This window comes from Trichogramma pretiosum, unplaced genomic scaffold, assembly GCF_000599845.2.
Source record: "Trichogramma pretiosum strain Unisexual culture from Peru unplaced genomic scaffold, Tpre_2.0 scaffold131, whole genome shotgun sequence".
In the NCBI taxonomy this organism is placed as follows: Eukaryota; Metazoa; Arthropoda; class Insecta; order Hymenoptera; family Trichogrammatidae; genus Trichogramma; species Trichogramma pretiosum.
The window spans coordinates 249,035-265,507 of record NW_019640808.1 but is presented as its reverse complement, the minus strand read 5'-3'; the positions used below and the strand labels follow the sequence as shown (position 1 = coordinate 265,507).

The 16,473-nt window shown below is 43.8% G+C and overlaps 2 protein-coding genes across 2 annotated transcripts; one reads left to right on the top strand and one right to left on the bottom strand.

The window, feature by feature from the left end:
• The first annotated feature begins 2,896 nt into the window (after positions 1-2,896).
• LOC106657654 (transmembrane protein 189) lies at positions 2,897-9,102 on the top strand. The gene is made up of 4 exons (XM_014379270.2): positions 2,897-3,757; positions 5,759-6,589; positions 7,159-7,377; positions 7,443-9,102. The coding sequence occupies exons 2-4, from the start codon at positions 6,101-6,103 to the stop codon at positions 7,701-7,703; spliced, it is 969 nt and encodes a 322-aa protein (XP_014234756.1). The 5' UTR covers positions 2,897-3,757; positions 5,759-6,100; the 3' UTR covers positions 7,704-9,102.
• A 101-nt stretch (positions 9,103-9,203) lies between these two features.
• LOC106657655 (histone deacetylase complex subunit SAP130-B) lies at positions 9,204-15,729 on the bottom strand. The gene is made up of 10 exons (XM_014379271.2): positions 13,968-15,729; positions 13,176-13,417; positions 12,731-12,817; positions 11,876-12,278; positions 11,326-11,551; positions 10,687-11,163; positions 10,442-10,591; positions 9,923-10,351; positions 9,647-9,843; positions 9,204-9,567 (listed from the first exon to the last, which is right to left on the bottom strand). The coding sequence occupies exons 1-10, from the start codon at positions 14,229-14,231 to the stop codon at positions 9,319-9,321; spliced, it is 2,724 nt and encodes a 907-aa protein (XP_014234757.1). The 5' UTR covers positions 14,232-15,729; the 3' UTR covers positions 9,204-9,318.
• Positions 15,730-16,473: the final 744 nt, after the last annotated feature.

Below are 16,473 nucleotides of genomic sequence, written 5' to 3'. Positions count from 1 at the left end.
GAAATTCAATCAGATACGTAGGTATATAGCTGGATGTTACGAATGCGAGGATAAGGAATAGGGTAAAAAAAGGGTAAGTGGGGTGGGTGGGGGGGGGAGCTTACACGTATCGCATTACATTTGAATCTCGAGCTTTCTCGCATTGCGAGTGTGTTGTACACATTTACGTTGCATATAAATATTTATCGGGCACACGTATTTCGTGCATGCGGACTCGATATTATCGTGTGTGGGCATAAGGGAGAGCCTGAGCTGCTGCTGAGAAAATCGATGAAAGCTCGTAGTCGTCGTCGTCCAGTGGTCGTCGCGCGACACAAAGGAAACACGGCATAAGTAGTATATAATACAGTCGCGCGAGCCGTACTACTGCCCGCCCGCAAGTGGAATAAACACGTAAACCCACGCGACGTCGGAAATTGGCGCGCAGCTGCACACCACCTTTTACGAATGTACATATGACACACATAGGATGCATATTTGTTGCAGCGGTAGTTTCGCGGGAAGCTCGAGATCGTCGGCTCCTATAATATAATAATAAAATATATTCGCAAAGACGCCACGGCTCATGATTTGTAAATATCCGTTCTCGATCGTGTAACGCTCGACGCGTTTTTATGTACAGTCCACTCGGGCGAGCTTGCGTATATGCCCATTAGATCGCTCGAGGGCGTTCGCAAGTCGGCGATCGAAAGCTCGGACGCGCCGTGCATCACTACTTTCATTGTCACCGCGATTCGTCCCTCGCGTTCGCGACTATAGGACACGGGAAAGCTCGCTCGTTCGACCGATATAATGTCCGAACTTGCGAGAAAAGCGTAACTCTACGTGGACTTTCTTTTGTTTAGTGTTCTACCTACTACCCCCGCGAGGAGTGTGACCTTTGTACCACTGTACAAAGCTTACGTATCAATCGTATAATTATCGCTTACACGTGTGTGTATAAGGTTACGACCGATACACAATACGTATTACATGAGTATATAGCCCCAGCGTTCATGTTTACACGCAGTTTGTGCTTTTCTGCTAATGCGGCGCGTACACGTTTAGGGTAATTTTCTCGAATAACGAGCGCGAGCGGCTGAAATAATTATTTTGACTCGTGTTTTCACCTGTGTGTGTGGGTGTCAATGTGTGTACTCGCAGCTCTGAAATACGAGGCTACATAACGGAGTAGAGTCACGCGTGCTGCCTATACGTATATCGATGCACCTGCGCGAGCCTCCCGCATACGTTATTATTATAATATACAGGTCGCGCGCGAAATACTCGGCCTCCTGTTGGCACACATTTTTGCTTCCTACTTTTCTTCTTTGTTCTTCTTACCAACCCCAGAGGCGAATTCCTCGCGTATACGTGTAACGAGATAACATTTTTGAGAGTCGTCGCAGATTTTTTCGGATTTATAAGTTGAAGGCCTGGCAAACATTCGTGCCTATGTAAGCCGGAAAGTATCGGCAAACGTGATCTGCCGTTCGCTGGCACACTATTTATTATACTATAGCCGCGCGAGTGTCTCCCTGTACGTTTCAGCAAATATTTCGTCGTTTCCAACTCGTGCTTGAATTACACAATGAAATTCGGATAATTAGCATCGCGCTTCGAGACCTATATAGTCCGCATTGCGAATCAAGGGTACAAACGATTGCAAGAATTACAAATTGACACACGATTCCCGGGAAATGGAACAACAAATGGAAGCGATTATTCGCTCGATACATCAATTTTCCCGAGTATATAACTGGAGTTTATAGCCCGTATACACACGAGCCGATCGCGCGACGAAGATTGCTTCGCCTCGAGAAACACTATGCACTTACTCGGCGATGTAGTTTATCATAAGCTACGTAAAAATAATGCGCGAAACTGGCTCGGGTCTCGTCGTAGCCGGTTCACGTTATACCACCGCTCCGAGAAAACTGTCGTTCGTCCGGCGTGAATAACGCCACAAATTGTTAAATTCGTGGACGCGATTACACTCGAGATGTACAAGAGACGATAAAGCTCTCGAATTGGTAAATTGTCACGCGAGGAATGTCTAGATACACTAGATCTTTGGCTCATCGAATTACATAACTATATTTTATTACGTACACTGGCTTAGTTACGAGCCGCACGCAATTATCGTCTTTATAGTCTTGATATAATGCAGCAGCAGCAGCGGGGGAAAAAGTAAAAGCTGGCTAGCGAGCTTGCAGCCGATATATACCTGTAAATTTACCCTCGTCGTACCCGCATACTATACGGATCGGCCCTATGCAATATTCATACATCCGTGATACTTATAATGCCGTGCACGGCACGTTGGTACTATAAGGAAATGTGGCTGGCTCGTCGTCTTGGTGGCGCGTCGTCTCTTGCAATAGTCATGTGTATAGGCGGCCCGATATTATGTAGGTACGGTATAATAATATGCGCGAGCTGCCAGAGAGAGAGAGAGAGAGAGAGAGACGTAGCGCTGTAGCCAAGGAGGTGTGTAGTTTGGCGGCGGTGGTGGTGGTTGTAGTACAGAGGATCGCGCGTAGCTGCATACAAGTAGGATATAGAGCAGCAGTTAGTACCAGTAGCTTTGCTCTGTGCGCGGCACCAAACTATATAGTAAGTAGTAGTAGTAGTAGTAGTAGTAGTAGTAACCATCGTGACGAATAGGCGAGGCGGTCGCAGCAGCATAATATAGAGGCGGCAGTGCGTCGCCTCGTGTGTCCTATAAGTACGTCGATATATACATACATACACGCGGCGGTGGTGGCGGCGGCGGTTTCTGTGCGCGCGCCCGATGTCACCAGCTTTATATACCACTGTATACAGACAGACAGACGAGCCTCGAAAGAGGCGGTAGTGCAAGCTCTCTCTCTCTCTCTCTCTGTCCAGTGCATGTGCATCGCTCGCGCTCGGCTATAATACAACATAACATATACACGAGAGAAAAAAAGAAACATCTATAGCCGCCCCTCGCGAGCTTACATAAATTATATTATAAACACGACGACGATGGAGAACGCGACGATGAAAACAAAACTGTCGCGGCGGCTAACGGAACGAGAGGAGTTGTAGAGTAGTAGTAGTAGTTGTTGGCGAGCTGCGAGCGCCGATTGATCTGCAGCTGCTGCTCTCTCTCTCTCTCTCTGAAAGCTCAGTTCGCGCGGTGCAACGATTGCACAACGAGCCAAGGCTGCTGCTGCTGCTGCTGCTGTGCGGTGCCTGGCTCGGCTATTGCATCCCGCCTTACCGATATATTTACACCGCTGCGCTGCTCTCTGCGTGTGGCAGCGGGAGAGAGCTTTTGTGTCGGAGCGTGCTTGGTGATACAACAACAACAACAACAACAACAAACAAACAACTCGTGTGTCTGTGTGTGTCTGTGTGTGTCTGCGTGCGTGAGTCGTTGCGAATTCGTTTCGTGTCCCGCACACATCGTAATATATAGAAGAAGTAGCTGGTACGCGAATTGTGCATGCGACGAAGGAAAGTGTGCTGAAGTGTATTGCACGCATGCAGCCATCGATTATTGCCCTCGTGCAGCCAGTAACAGCAACAACAATAACAACGAGAACGAGAGTAACCGACAGCTCCTCGGGGAAATCTACTAATTTACCTGGCTGGAATTCGCGACTTTCTATAGTGCTCTAGCTCGAGCTTTTTTTTTTTTTTTTTTTTTATATAAACTTCATCCACGTCCAGACTCTCTACTCAGCGGTGTGCACGAGTTCGCGCGCCCAGTCAACGACGACGGCGCCGTATTTATTTCTGTCTCGCCAAAGTAAGTATCACATACGTTGTGTATATAGAAGTGTCAGTTGCAAGCTCCGAGACGAGCGCGTCTTCCGCCCTCTGCCTCAATTATCTCGCGCGCTTTCTCTCGAGGCTTCGATATCTCCGCATTTCACCGTCGCGATACCGAAAAATCGGTATCGTTTTGCACCTGTTTTCCTCGAAAGCCGCGTCGCATTGAAAAATTTATAGAGAACTGAGCTTTACGGTACATAAATGCATGTAGTTGACGATCGCGCGTTTGTGTCTCGAGTAATTAGCTCGAGAGCTGCGGTCTCCGTCGCGAGCAGCTGCGCGCGAGACTCGCATATCGAGCGAGAGAAACGCGAAAACATGCGAGCTTTCGCGCGCGTCTTCTCTCTCTGCCTCGATATCACCGTATATATATGTAATGTCGATCGTGCCCTTGTTTTCAGCTGCGGGCCGTTTATATATAATGCGTGCGGCACATGTCGATGTATACCTATAGCAGACCCGATGAATTACGTGACAGCTGCACAGCGGTCCAAACGTCGTGCTCTCTCTCTGTCTCTCGAATTCGGTATTTCTACGCGAATAAAATTGCCACTCGGCATGAATCGCGCATACAGTCGCAAAAGTTTACGATCGTAAGGTCGCGCGTTAAAGTCTTCTTTTTTTTTTTTTATTTCTTCAAACAAAAGTCTCTACATATAAGTGACATTCGCGATACGCGAGGCGCTATAATGCATCGCGAGCCACTTCGTCCATATAGTGTGTCGTAATCGACCGTTGTTGATACTCGCGCGAGCTTTTCGAGGTGAACAAAAGCCGGTAGCGCGGCGAACGCTCAAACTGTTTTCTTTTTTCTTTTTTTCCATGCATCGTTGATCGATATACGACTGCGAGTAATGGGCATTGCATCACATTACTCGCGGGCTCTCGTATTATGTGCTTATTATTCATCAGTGTATACGATCGCCTATACACACGTCGCATCGAACGCTGTATAAACCATATTATGCGTGCTTCGTCGCTATGTACAAACCCGAGCTTTCGATTCCTTACGTTTTTTGTTTTTGCTAGATAAAAAGAGGAAGTCGAGCCGTGACTTTATAACGTGTAAGCACACCTGCGAAGAGAGTGAGGTAGATAGATAGAGCCCGCACTCGAGCCAAGTATAAATTATTATTCGCTCTCGAGTATTCGCTTATAAATTCGCCATCTAGAGACGCGCCTCGCCTATAAGCTGTACATTCGTGTCCATTCTCGCGCGCGTCTATAGACATCGACCGCAACTATATAGTTTGACACGTGCACACGAATGTACGTCTCCTTTAATTTTTTTTTCCTTTCATCGGATTCAAAATATAGGCAAAGCTGCGCGCGGGTCTATAATTCTATATCGCGCTCGCGAAATTCCTCGTCGCGAGAAGTCGCGCTCCGCGTCTGCGATCTGACATATATATCGCACGAGTCTCTGTATACGCGAGAATCTTCAATGCGCGCGCCCAACTCTCGAGCTTATGTTTATATTTAGAGGAGCTCTCTATCTGGCGTGTACAGGTGTACTCTTCTCGCGTTTCCCTCGCGATCGCCGCGTACATACATTATATTATAGGCATTATACAGCTGCGCGTACGGCAATTTGTGCCATGCAAATACGAGATAAATCAATCGGCGCGAAACGTTTCAACGCATAGTTATATAGGAGTTGTTCGCGCCCTCGCAACCGCGCGAGCTTTATTCGATTGTTTCGCTTCGATTCGCTCTCCGATCGAATTTACAATCGGAGCTGGCTAAATTATTCGGGCCAATTTTACATGCTATCATCCCAGCTGCGAACTGCATTTGATAAAGATGGAGATCGAGTGCGGGCGGGCATTTTTCTGGTTTTTACCGGTCTTTCAAATTACGCATATACATTAATACCGGGATCCTATATGGCACAGTATCACAGAATCCAGAGTATAACGATTATGCTTACACGTTGCATATTACGTACACGCGTTATTGCGTTATTAATTTTCAGATAAGCTAGTTGTTTATTCTTCGCGCGACTCGACTCGACTCGACTCTGCAGCAGCTGCTCCATCGACGAGAATAATAATAATAAACGCGTCCGCATGTTCGAGTCAACTGTGGTGAAGAGGATCCTGCACGATCTGTTCCAAGAGACGATGCTGCAGAAGTTGGGCCCTGCCGCGGCGCTCCTGACGCGAGGCCTGCTACTGCTGCTGCTCGAGACGGACGCCGACGACTACTACTCGGCTCGGATCGAGCCGACGACGAGCAACTTGACGCGCTTCTTGATGCTTGCGCAGAGCAGTGCGATCGAGGCGTAATACGCACAATATAATCGATATATAACGGAATGGACTCGACGGCGATACCGCACCTGGGCCAGGCGGGTACGAGCTCGCCCGTGCCGCAGCAGCTGGGCCAAGCCGCTCACGCCGCCTGCAATCTCGCCACCAATTTTCTCGCACCGGTCAAGACCGAGCGCCAGATCTACGAGAACTCGATGCTCGAGGACGATCCCAATGCCAATTCCCAGTGTCCAGCCGTTAAAAACGAGGAGCAGCAGCAGCAGCCCAGATGGGGCCCGAATCACAGGGGCGCCCAAGAGCTCGCCGGCCTCTACAGCCGCGGCAAGAGGATACAGGAGGTCATCTGCCTCGGCGTCTGCTGCGCCCTCATGTCCTGCGACTTGCTCTTCATACTGCTGCGAGTCAAGCTCGACAATCTCAGCACGATACTGCTCGCGGCCTTCTGCGGCGTGGTCACGGCCGACTTCGTTTCCGGCCTGGCACACTGGACCGCCGACACTTGGGGCTCCGTCGAGCTGCCCATCATCGGCAAGGTAATACGTTATCTTTTTCTATAAAGCGTTATAAACTTTTAAAACCTTTCATTAACTTCTAGTAACTCTTCTTCGTCATCTTTTAAGTTTTGAATCAACGAAAAATTTAAAATTTGCAAAATTTGATACAATTTCATAACATTGATGAATTCTTAAACAATTGTTTGACGCTTCTTTCGGCAAACATATTCAGCAAAATAAGCCCAACCTCATCTATATATTTTTCTCCGTTTGAAAGTTATAATGGTTTCCTACCAACAAATTTAATGACACACACACATGGCACATACAGACATTTGTTGAGAATTCTATGTAGTTAACGAATATGAAAACCAAAGTATCTATACATCGTACAATGTCTAGTTCAAAAGCTCATTTTAATTTTTTTCAGAATTTGAAATTGCTAAATAGAATGATCTATAAATTTTTATTACTTCTTTTAAACATGAAATAATTTTTATTGTAATTTAAGTTAAGTTTATAACTTTTATTAGTTACTAGAAGTTTATAAAATTTTATTAATTTCCTTCAGGGATGTATGAGATAATATTAATTACGTTGTACTTCAGAACTTCCTGAGGCCGTTCCGCGAGCACCACATCGACCCGACGAGCATAACGCGGCACGACTTCGTCGAGACGAACGGCGACACGTTCGCCGTCACCATACCGGTGCTCTGCAAGCTCACCTGGGACTTCATCAGCCTGCCCGAGGCCGACATACAGCGACGATTCTTCTGGATCTGCTTCTGGTACGAGCTCGCCATATTCGTGGCCATGACCAATCAGGTAATGCATCTCGATCTCTTATCTTATATGCAGCAGTAATCGATTTACTCATTTTTATTCATCAGATCCACAAGTGGTCGCACACGTACTTCGGCCTGCCCTGGTACGTCGTCTGGCTGCAGGAGCACCGGGTCATACTGCCGAGGCGGCATCATCGGGTGCACCACGTGGCGCCACACGAGACCTACTTCTGCATCACCACGGGCTGGCTGAACTGGCCCCTGGAGAAGCTGCAGTTCTGGTATCTGCTCGAGTGCTGCATCGAGAGGCTGACGGGCTGCAGGCCCCGCGCCGACGACATGAAGTGGGCCCAGAAGCGATCTTGAGACGCGCAAAGCCATTTTTCCCGATACGTCTATTTTTTTATGTATAATAAACGACAGCTGCGAAGAGTCGCAATCGAGCTTTACATTGTATTCGTGTATTTTGTGCACCTATTGTACAACTGGATTACATTTAGGCTAACGATGAATAATTATTATAAACACGATATTCTTCGAATCTCAGAGGCTTGAGTGCTTCGTTAATAATCCCGAGACTGCGGGAGAAAAAAGCTCACGATCTAACGCAGATGATTCGAGTCTGTATATTTTGTACAAATGCAATTTTTCGACGAAAATTTCGCCAACACGCGCGCGCGCACGAATGCAATTAGCTGTGGACAAGAGCGAAAGTAAGAGAGAAAAGTGAGTTCATGATGAATGATGCAAATGGATAGATAAATCTTGATCGAATCCAAGATTATCGAGTATTTTTTTTTTTTTTTAATTCAAAAGCACACGATACAGCACACGGAACGTCAATAAACGCACACAGCACCAATTTTCCCTGAACCTTCTGTATTCGAAGCAATGGAATTTTTGTGCTAAATATTCGATTGCTTCGATTATAAATGATAGGCGCAACCTTTTAATTTATCGATGTGTTACTTGTCGTATATCGAGGGGAATCGTCCGTATATGACTATTTTTTTCATATCCTAATTCTGCGGAGAGATAATGCGAATCGCTGGATTAGTCGTTCAAGAGTCCAAATGTCGATCAAAGTATTTTGTATACGCTTAAATTACTAAGAGTATTGGGTTCAGGGACCAAACAGGCGATGTGCGAATAAACTTCAAAGTAGAAAATAAAAAATTATCTATAAATAACGTCACCTTTTCGTAATACTTTATATTTTCTATCGCAAATATTACATATTGTAAATTCAAAGATTGCGAATATACTGCGAAACATTCGCTTCCCCACCGAACATTTTATATAAGAGTCAAATGACTTTGTATTATAACCAATTGGTAGTTATTTATTTCATTTCACGATAAGAGCTTCACCGTCTATTCTAAAAATGTAAGGAAAGTGAATTGCGAGATGGATTTTTAAAGTGTTAATAATTCTAAGATTTCGAGTCAAAGGAGATGTTAACATTTTTGTAATTTTATGTCGAAAAACTTGATACATCAGTTTCATTAATTAGGCACAGTTGAATGAAGATTAAAAAGTGTCAATTGACAAAATGTCATCAAGTTTTTCAGATGAAACATTTCCAAGAGATATAAAAAAATTGTCCAGATGCAGAGCTTTTGCTTTGACATAGATGCTAATTTTTTCTAAAAATTAAACGATCGAAGATATTCAAAGGAGCTATATGCACATAATTTTATAGAAAAATTCTTGAAATAAATTTTTATAAAAAAAACTCGTGTATTTAATGGTAATTAAGTTTGTCATGCTTATGATTACAAGACAGTTACAAATATTTCCCTCGTATCGTTAAGTAAATTAAATCACATTTTTATAGGGTCAAAGTGAATTAACATTTAATCAGTCTTTCAAGTTTCAGAATTTTTTATTTTAGTTCTTATATAATTTTTAATAAAAATAACATTCTCGATGAACACGCACATTTAATAAACTCTCTTACATTAAATTTGATTTCTCACATTTATTTATTATCTCTTTTTTTCTGTGGCCTTTTATTGCCACATCTTTGTAATAATTCTGCTACGTTATCCTTATGTCCAAGTATGGTAGTAAGTTGTTTGCGGGCATCAGACAGGCCTTCGTTTATTAAATTACTTCTTTGTGTATTTCCTTTAATTAGCTCCATGGCTTTTTCTAAGCCATCGTCTTTTTTCCCTTTCGTCTGTTGAGATTCTAATACCGCCAAAGTAGCTTTCAATTTATCAAAAACCTATAATTTAAAAGTATCGAGTTATTGAAAAATCGAACGAAATATGGTACTGTGTCGTTGTGGTAAGCAAAATACGTACCGATTTTTCTACTTCGGCCATTTCTTCCATTTGGGTTTTCAAGTGATACAGTTTCCAACCGTGAACTCTTTGTAAAACCTGTTTTTGTTGAGCTATATCAGAAACCGTAGGTTTTTTCTCCTCTTTTGCTCGCACATCGCTATGACGTTTGAAATGATTAAATCGTTTTCCCCACTTATCCTTCCAGGCTACACCCTCTAAAAAAAAGATTTTTAAAATATAACAGTTTATATTTTACCGAAAAGATGAATGAAATATTAGAGTTACGAAACTTACCTAGCATACTTATCCGAGTATATTTTGGTTTACTCGTCGGCGTCTGTGGCGTCTTCGAGTCTAAATGAGAGTTTGAGCGTTTCTCCGCTTGTTTCTCTCTAGGTTCCTCTTTGACTTCTTTCCTGTGAATTTTTTCTTCGGTAATAAACTGCATATCTTCAACGTGACAGCGCGATTCCGTCAATTCGACGCCGGCTAATTGTTGTTTACGCGGTTTCTTCCTGGGCGACATTTCCACTTGAGGATTGATGATGATACGCGACCTTTCGGGCTCATCGTCTGGACCAGGTGACGACGTGGCAGATTCAGTAGTAGACCCCGTACTCTGATTTCCATTATCGCGATCGCACTTCGGCGAGGAAGGCGGGCTCGGTGCATTCGACGCGGATGGAAGAGACGCCAAAACTGGAACTAGATTTTTCGCTGCTCCTATAAGAGGTTGAAATAAAGAATAGATATATATTTACATCTGCTGTTGCATTAAATCGCAAGCAAATTATAATCATACGATCCAATTACCTTTCGGCGCCAAACTCGTGTCGATATCTCGCTTCCTAAGTATGCTGGGCCTCGGTGATGCATTTGTCTTTGTGAGTGGTTCTTCGTAACCTTGATCTACGACTAATCTCACGGGCTGTACGGATGATTGACGATACGGCGAGTACGCTCCTATAAGTTGATAAAAGTTCGTCCGTAAAATAAACAAATTTGCTGAAACAATAGAAATAACAATAGAAATAATAAGGTACCTGAGGGTATCGTACCTGAGGGTTCGATAGAGAAATAGGTGGTCGGATGCGGTGAAGATTGCACGTATTGCGTTTGTCCCGATTGTTGTTGTTGACCGGTTTGCGCGACCGTCGTGACAACGACACCGGAACTACCACCCATGGACCTCGAACCCATGGCCGATTGATGCTGCTGTTGCGGTTGCGACTGCTGCGATACCTGGACTTGCACTTGGGTCTGCGGCTGCATCGCCACGTTCGCCGTTTTCAATTGGACGGTTTGCAGAGTCTGTGTGCCTCCCTGGGTCGTGACTTTGAGCGGGGTGCGCGTGGGCGCGAGCGGCATCTGGTGCAGCGACATGCCGGTGATGCGTGCGACCGAGGCAGGTCCCGTCTGAGCTACGCGCGTGACATTTCCCGGTGCGCCCACGCTCGTTGATGTCGTGGCAATGACTCGCGATACTTGGCTAAAGTTAGCCAACGGTGCCACTGCTTGAACGATTCTGGTGCCACCTTGTTGTTGGGGTGGTGGTTGATGTTGTTGTTGTTGCTGCTGTTGCTGTTGTTGTTGCTGCTGCTGCTGCTGTTGTTGTTGTTGCTGTTGTTGCTGTTGTTGTTGTTGCTGCTGTTGTTGTTGCTGCTGCTGCAGTTGTTGCTGCTGCTGATGTTGTGTACTTTGTTGTTGAGATTGTGGTTGCTGCTGTGTCTGTTGTGATGCTTGTGGCACGAAGATTCGACTGACTGAGCTGGTGGTGCCTGGCGCAGTGTTTATGGTTAACTGTCTCGGCACGTTGGTTTGAACTGTGGTAACGACCACGCGGTTTGGAGCGCCGATGACCGAAGTTGCCACCGCTATACGGTTAATGGTGGAGCCACCTGCTGTTCGTCCTACTTGGTTTGTCTGGAATTAAATGCATTTTTTAGTAAACACCCGAGGTTCTTTAAAACTATTATCAAGTTTTTATTTTAAGGCATTATCTAGAAATAATGAAGGGTAAGTACGCCACGTGAAAAATAGTACGAACTTGTGTCAATCGCGAATAAACTTTCAAAGAATATTTATCGCTAATAGTTATCTTTCATTATTAAACTTTAGTAAATAAACGTACTTTAACCTTGCTTCATTGCATTAATTTTATTAATTTATTGTGCATGCTTGGGGGCAAATTGAACAAACTCCCATGAGGGAATTTATGAATTTTCAGAATGTAATATATATTTTTACCTGAATATTTCTGGTTGGAGCAGATACATTTGTTATAACTTGTGGAGTCGGCGGTCTAGTAGGAGGTGTTGGTAATCTTGTTGGTTGCAACACTGGTGTCACTAATTTTGTTGGTATACTAGTAACAACAGTTCTTTGAATTGGCCCACCCATAGACACTTGAGTTTGATTTATCAAGCGCGGTTGAGATGGAGTAGGTTGGGTTTGAATCTGAGGGGTCATAGATTGTGCTTGTGGCTGGGACGTTTGCTGAGCAATTGCAGTGAAAACAGCTGGACGCGTGCCTTGACGACTGACTACAGGAACTGTATGTCGTGGTCCGGTATCCGTTCTTTGAGGTGCTGCATATACAACAGAACCCTTGGGCTGCCACTGAACTGTATTTGAAACCGTTGTATTTGTCCTAAAGCAAACATTATTTTAATGCTAAGATATTACACTTGAAGATTGCATAAGATTAAATTTGAATATTTGTAGATTCCAGTAGTTTTACAGTATATAAGGAATGAAAAATATTAAAAGTCAATCAGTGCAATATTTTTTTATCATATTTTTGTACAACACCAGCCACATTTATCCTTGATAAATCAAATAAAATACAATTATACAGCCAATTTCGAATTCAAAATTTTGATAAAAAAAAGAAAGATAATACAAGCTTCTATAGAAAAAATTAATCATTTTTATACACATATTTAATTTATCAAGAATACCATATACTTTTTAGGACAATTTTTTCTCATTCATAACCAAGTACAGACAAATTGATGGAATTGTAGTACTTGAAATGGTCATTCATGATTTTTTTACCTCTTTAACAAATAAAAATAAAAAATAAAATAATTGACTAGTTACCGATCTACGTTAACAATCTTCGGTTTACTAAAATCAACTGCAGAAATACGTGCTGGGTATCCTTGGAATGGAGTCAATTTCACTGTACTAGAAGCACGCAAGTGAGCATGCATAGATTTTAGTGTAAATAAAAAAACTAAATAAATAATTTTGTTTGATATAAATTTAAATTTAGTTATGAAAATAAGTAAAAATTACACTGTGATGTCAATTCAATTTTAATTATAATTGGCTCTTCAAAATGAATATTTTGTATCTTTTTATTGTTTGTTAAAAACCATATTTGAGACGATTCAAATCTTTTCAGTGACCTTTATTTTTATGGAAATATATTCAGTAGTAGATACTGAAAACTGGATTACAAATTTTATTTTTGGGCTGGCCTTATCTTGGCGCGTTGTTTTAATGAGTTACATTTGATCAATGATAAAGTATTTTTACTTACCCAGGTCTACTGATTGATATTGGTTGCGACAAAGTCCTTAGAGGTGTCGCAACAGTGGCTCTGGGTGTAGATATGTTTGCTACTGCTGCTGGTCCTCGAGGAACATGAAAAGTTGATGGAATACTAGTGACAATTTGTTGAGTCGTTTGACCACCTTGCTGCAGTTGAGTTTGAGCTTGTCGCTCCACGTTTATCATAGTAGGTGCTATAATTCTAACTGTTTGACCAGGCACTGGACAAAACTAGAAGTAATAAAAAAATGTATCAAATAATGAACATTTTTATAATTAATATCTTTATAGTTATAATTGAAAAGTTTCTCTTAACTAATACATGATTTGAAAGATTGTTGCAAAAGTAAAAAATTTAAAGAATAATTAATAAAGAGTAATATATTTAAAAACATTTAAAAAAGTTGTATTTTAATGAAAGACCACAACCCAAAACTGTAGATAAAAAAACGATTTTTCAAATAAATCTAAGATACAATTTATTTCAGATAATTCGAATGACGGCATTTCGAAAGTAATTGTTTACTTTTTTAAATCATAGGAGCAGGCGCATTACGACTTCGAGCAGAACACCGCATGCTTGCACGAGAGAAAGCGAGAGAGAGAGAGATAGAGAAAGAAGGAATGAGCGCGAGCGTAGCAAGTTTCAAACTATAATAATAGTCATTCAAGAAATAGAAGGAATCCGAAGCTACGACGAGAGGGGAGGGAAAAGATAAAGAATGGATTTCGAAAGTTTTTTTGAGATACATTCAGGCACGTGTAGTGCATCATTACTTACCGTGCTCGTGATTTTTGAGTCGGAGCTCGAGCCGACGACGTTATTCGCGGGCTTCATGAGCAGCTTGGAATTGTTGAGATCCAGCGAGAGGGTCTTGCCGACGATGCCACCAGCCGAGACGGTACCCTGGACGCTCTGGAGACTGTGCACGGTCATGGCAGTCAAGTTCTGGGCTATCGTTTGCACGTTGCCGCCAGTCTCTTGGGGCTTCTCGGACGATGCCGCCTCCTTGCTGGCATTGTTGGCACTGTTCGCGGAACTCATGTTTTCGTCGGGCTCTCACTTATTTATTATTATTCAACGATTTACAAATCGAACGCCGAGCTCTACACCGCACACGGAGCGTAGAATGTCAGTTATGTGTATACGATAAAAAAGAACGAACCGAGTCTAACTCTTTATCACGCTCGATACTTAATATTTATAACGTATAAATTACTATGTATAAGGTAAAAATGTACAAGTATATAACTTTTCTTTATATATATATATATACAGCTCTTGGTACGCTTAGATCGGTACGATAAGGAGATAATTTACATATTACACGGGAGCGTATACATGTACAACGAGGCTCAAGTTAGAAATAGTCTCGAGTGATGAGCAAGATAGGAGTCTCTGAGAATACACAAATGTTCTCGGCAGGGCCCGCTCGGTGGCATATTTTTCTCGGCGGAAAAAAATACGCGAGGAGACGCCAACACGCTGATGCACCGTACGATATTATTCTTCTGTATTTACACAAGCACACGCACACACACACGCACGTTCGAACGCGCGAAACACGGCTTCGGTTGATGAATCAGTATGTGTAGCGGAGTCTTCCTGGTGCTGCACTGCAGGCCTCAACAACGAGACATCGTCGGCCGGTCCACAGCCTCTCGACGCGAGGAGGGTATTCAGCGACTTTCAGTCATGAAAAGCGTGCGGAAGAGTCGGCTGTAGCCGGACGCGTTATTGCTGCTGCTGCTGTCGAGCGTGTATGAGTATTGGTACGAGTGTTCACGCACACACACAGAAGAGAGAGAGAGAGAGGCAGAAAACTGTACGGAGAGCGACGCGCGTGCCCCGCAATATTTACTTTGCCAATCTTGATAAAGAAGGTAGCTAGGTTAACGCCGAGAAGAGCAACACAGTGATTCTCAATGGCAATGAATTTGAAACGTCGTCGACCGAACACGAAGCTCGTCCGATGCTGCTCGGGAGGCTTCAATAATAAATGCTGCACCGTCTCGTAATTGCGACGACGACGACTATGATGCTTGGATTCGAAGCACGCGTATACAACAACACAGAAAAAACACTCGCGGACGCGTGGATTTGTTGTGGTGCTTAACGCACAGTAAGGTGACGATAATCACGGCACACTCGTAGTGTGTATAATGTTTTCACTGGTTGATCATTCGGTCGTTCGAATGCACGAGAGAGGAAGATTTCGGAAGAGCACAGCGCGTCGTCTAGAACTTGACACAACACTTTTTTCCACGAGTACGCACAGACAGACGGGCAACCGCACCGAGTTTTTTTTTTTTTTTAGTGGTATCACAGAGTCGTATCGAGATAACTGGCTGCTGCTGCTGTTGTCTCTTCGACGGCTAGACGGGCTGCTGCAGCTGCTCTAGGACTCCTCGGCCTAGAGGTGCAGTCGGAGGATGTCGCGTCGGGGAGGATGCACGTCGCCTCTCCTATATATATATTTTGCTGGACTGCCTGCTGCTGCTGCTGCTGCTGGGCTGCCGACTGGTGAGCCACTCTATGAGAGCATCATACAAGCTGTAGCACATACTTGGCTCTCAGTCAGTGTGTGCGTATAGTAGTGTAAGTTGCGCTGCGCTTCTCGTTGTCGACTTGTGTGTGTGCGTGCGTGAAACGCTTGCGCATTTCGAACGCGCCTTGTGGAACATAGATACGACGCCGTGGCTGACATAGGTAAACAGACGGCACACGTAACATAACGCGCCGAGTGCGCTGATGTAGACTTCGTCCGCACTGTACACATGAGGTCGCTGCGCGTAGTTGGCGCACGAGCATGGCTGCGCGGCGATTGACATCGCGCGGGCAATTCGGGCGCGCGATTTCACGGAATCGACGCGATATGTATACGAATACCCTGCAGATATCACCATTTAATGGTCGCGGCGGGGGCGACAGGGTGGGAGAAGTGGTTTTTGTTCTACGATAAAAGCTAATACTACTTGTAGTGTGTGATGAAGATGAGCCATGGCGTTCAGCGAAATGTGCGCACGCACTACTCGATGTTATTGTTTTTTACCATCCCGTGTCAACTATATACCTATGCAAGCATGTGTCGAGGGTTGTTGTACTAAATGCAATTTTCAGTGCTCGTTCGTAACTCGTATTTTTTGTAACTCGTGCGCTCGTTCGCCGACGGAGACGATCGTGTACGATCGCTTATTATATGTATATGCGAGTCCCCTCGAGCGAGATAAATAAAAACCGGATATAAGCAATTAGAATCTTGGCTTATTTTAAAAAAGTAGGCTTA

Bases quoted from the DNA above. Each gene is read 5' to 3' on its own strand.
- LOC106657654 (XM_014379270.2), top strand. From the start codon at position 6,101: ATGGACTCGACGGCGATACCGCACCTGGGCCAGGCGGGTACGAGCTCG. The intron at 6,590-7,158 runs GTAATACGTTAT...GTTGTACTTCAG, and splicing joins AGCTGCCCATCATCGGCAAG to AACTTCCTGAGGCCGTTCCG. The intron at 7,378-7,442 runs GTAATGCATCTC...TTTATTCATCAG, and splicing joins TCGTGGCCATGACCAATCAG to ATCCACAAGTGGTCGCACAC.
- LOC106657655 (XM_014379271.2), bottom strand. From the start codon at position 14,231: ATGAGTTCCGCGAACAGTGCCAACAATGCCAGCAAGGAGGCGGCATCG. The intron at 12,818-13,175 runs GTAAGTAAAAAT...GCGTGCTTCTAG, and splicing joins ATATCAATCAGTAGACCTGG to TACAGTGAAATTGACTCCAT. The intron at 11,552-11,875 runs GTAAAAATATAT...ATTTAATTCCAG, and splicing joins CTCCAACCAGAAATATTCAG to ACAAACCAAGTAGGACGAAC.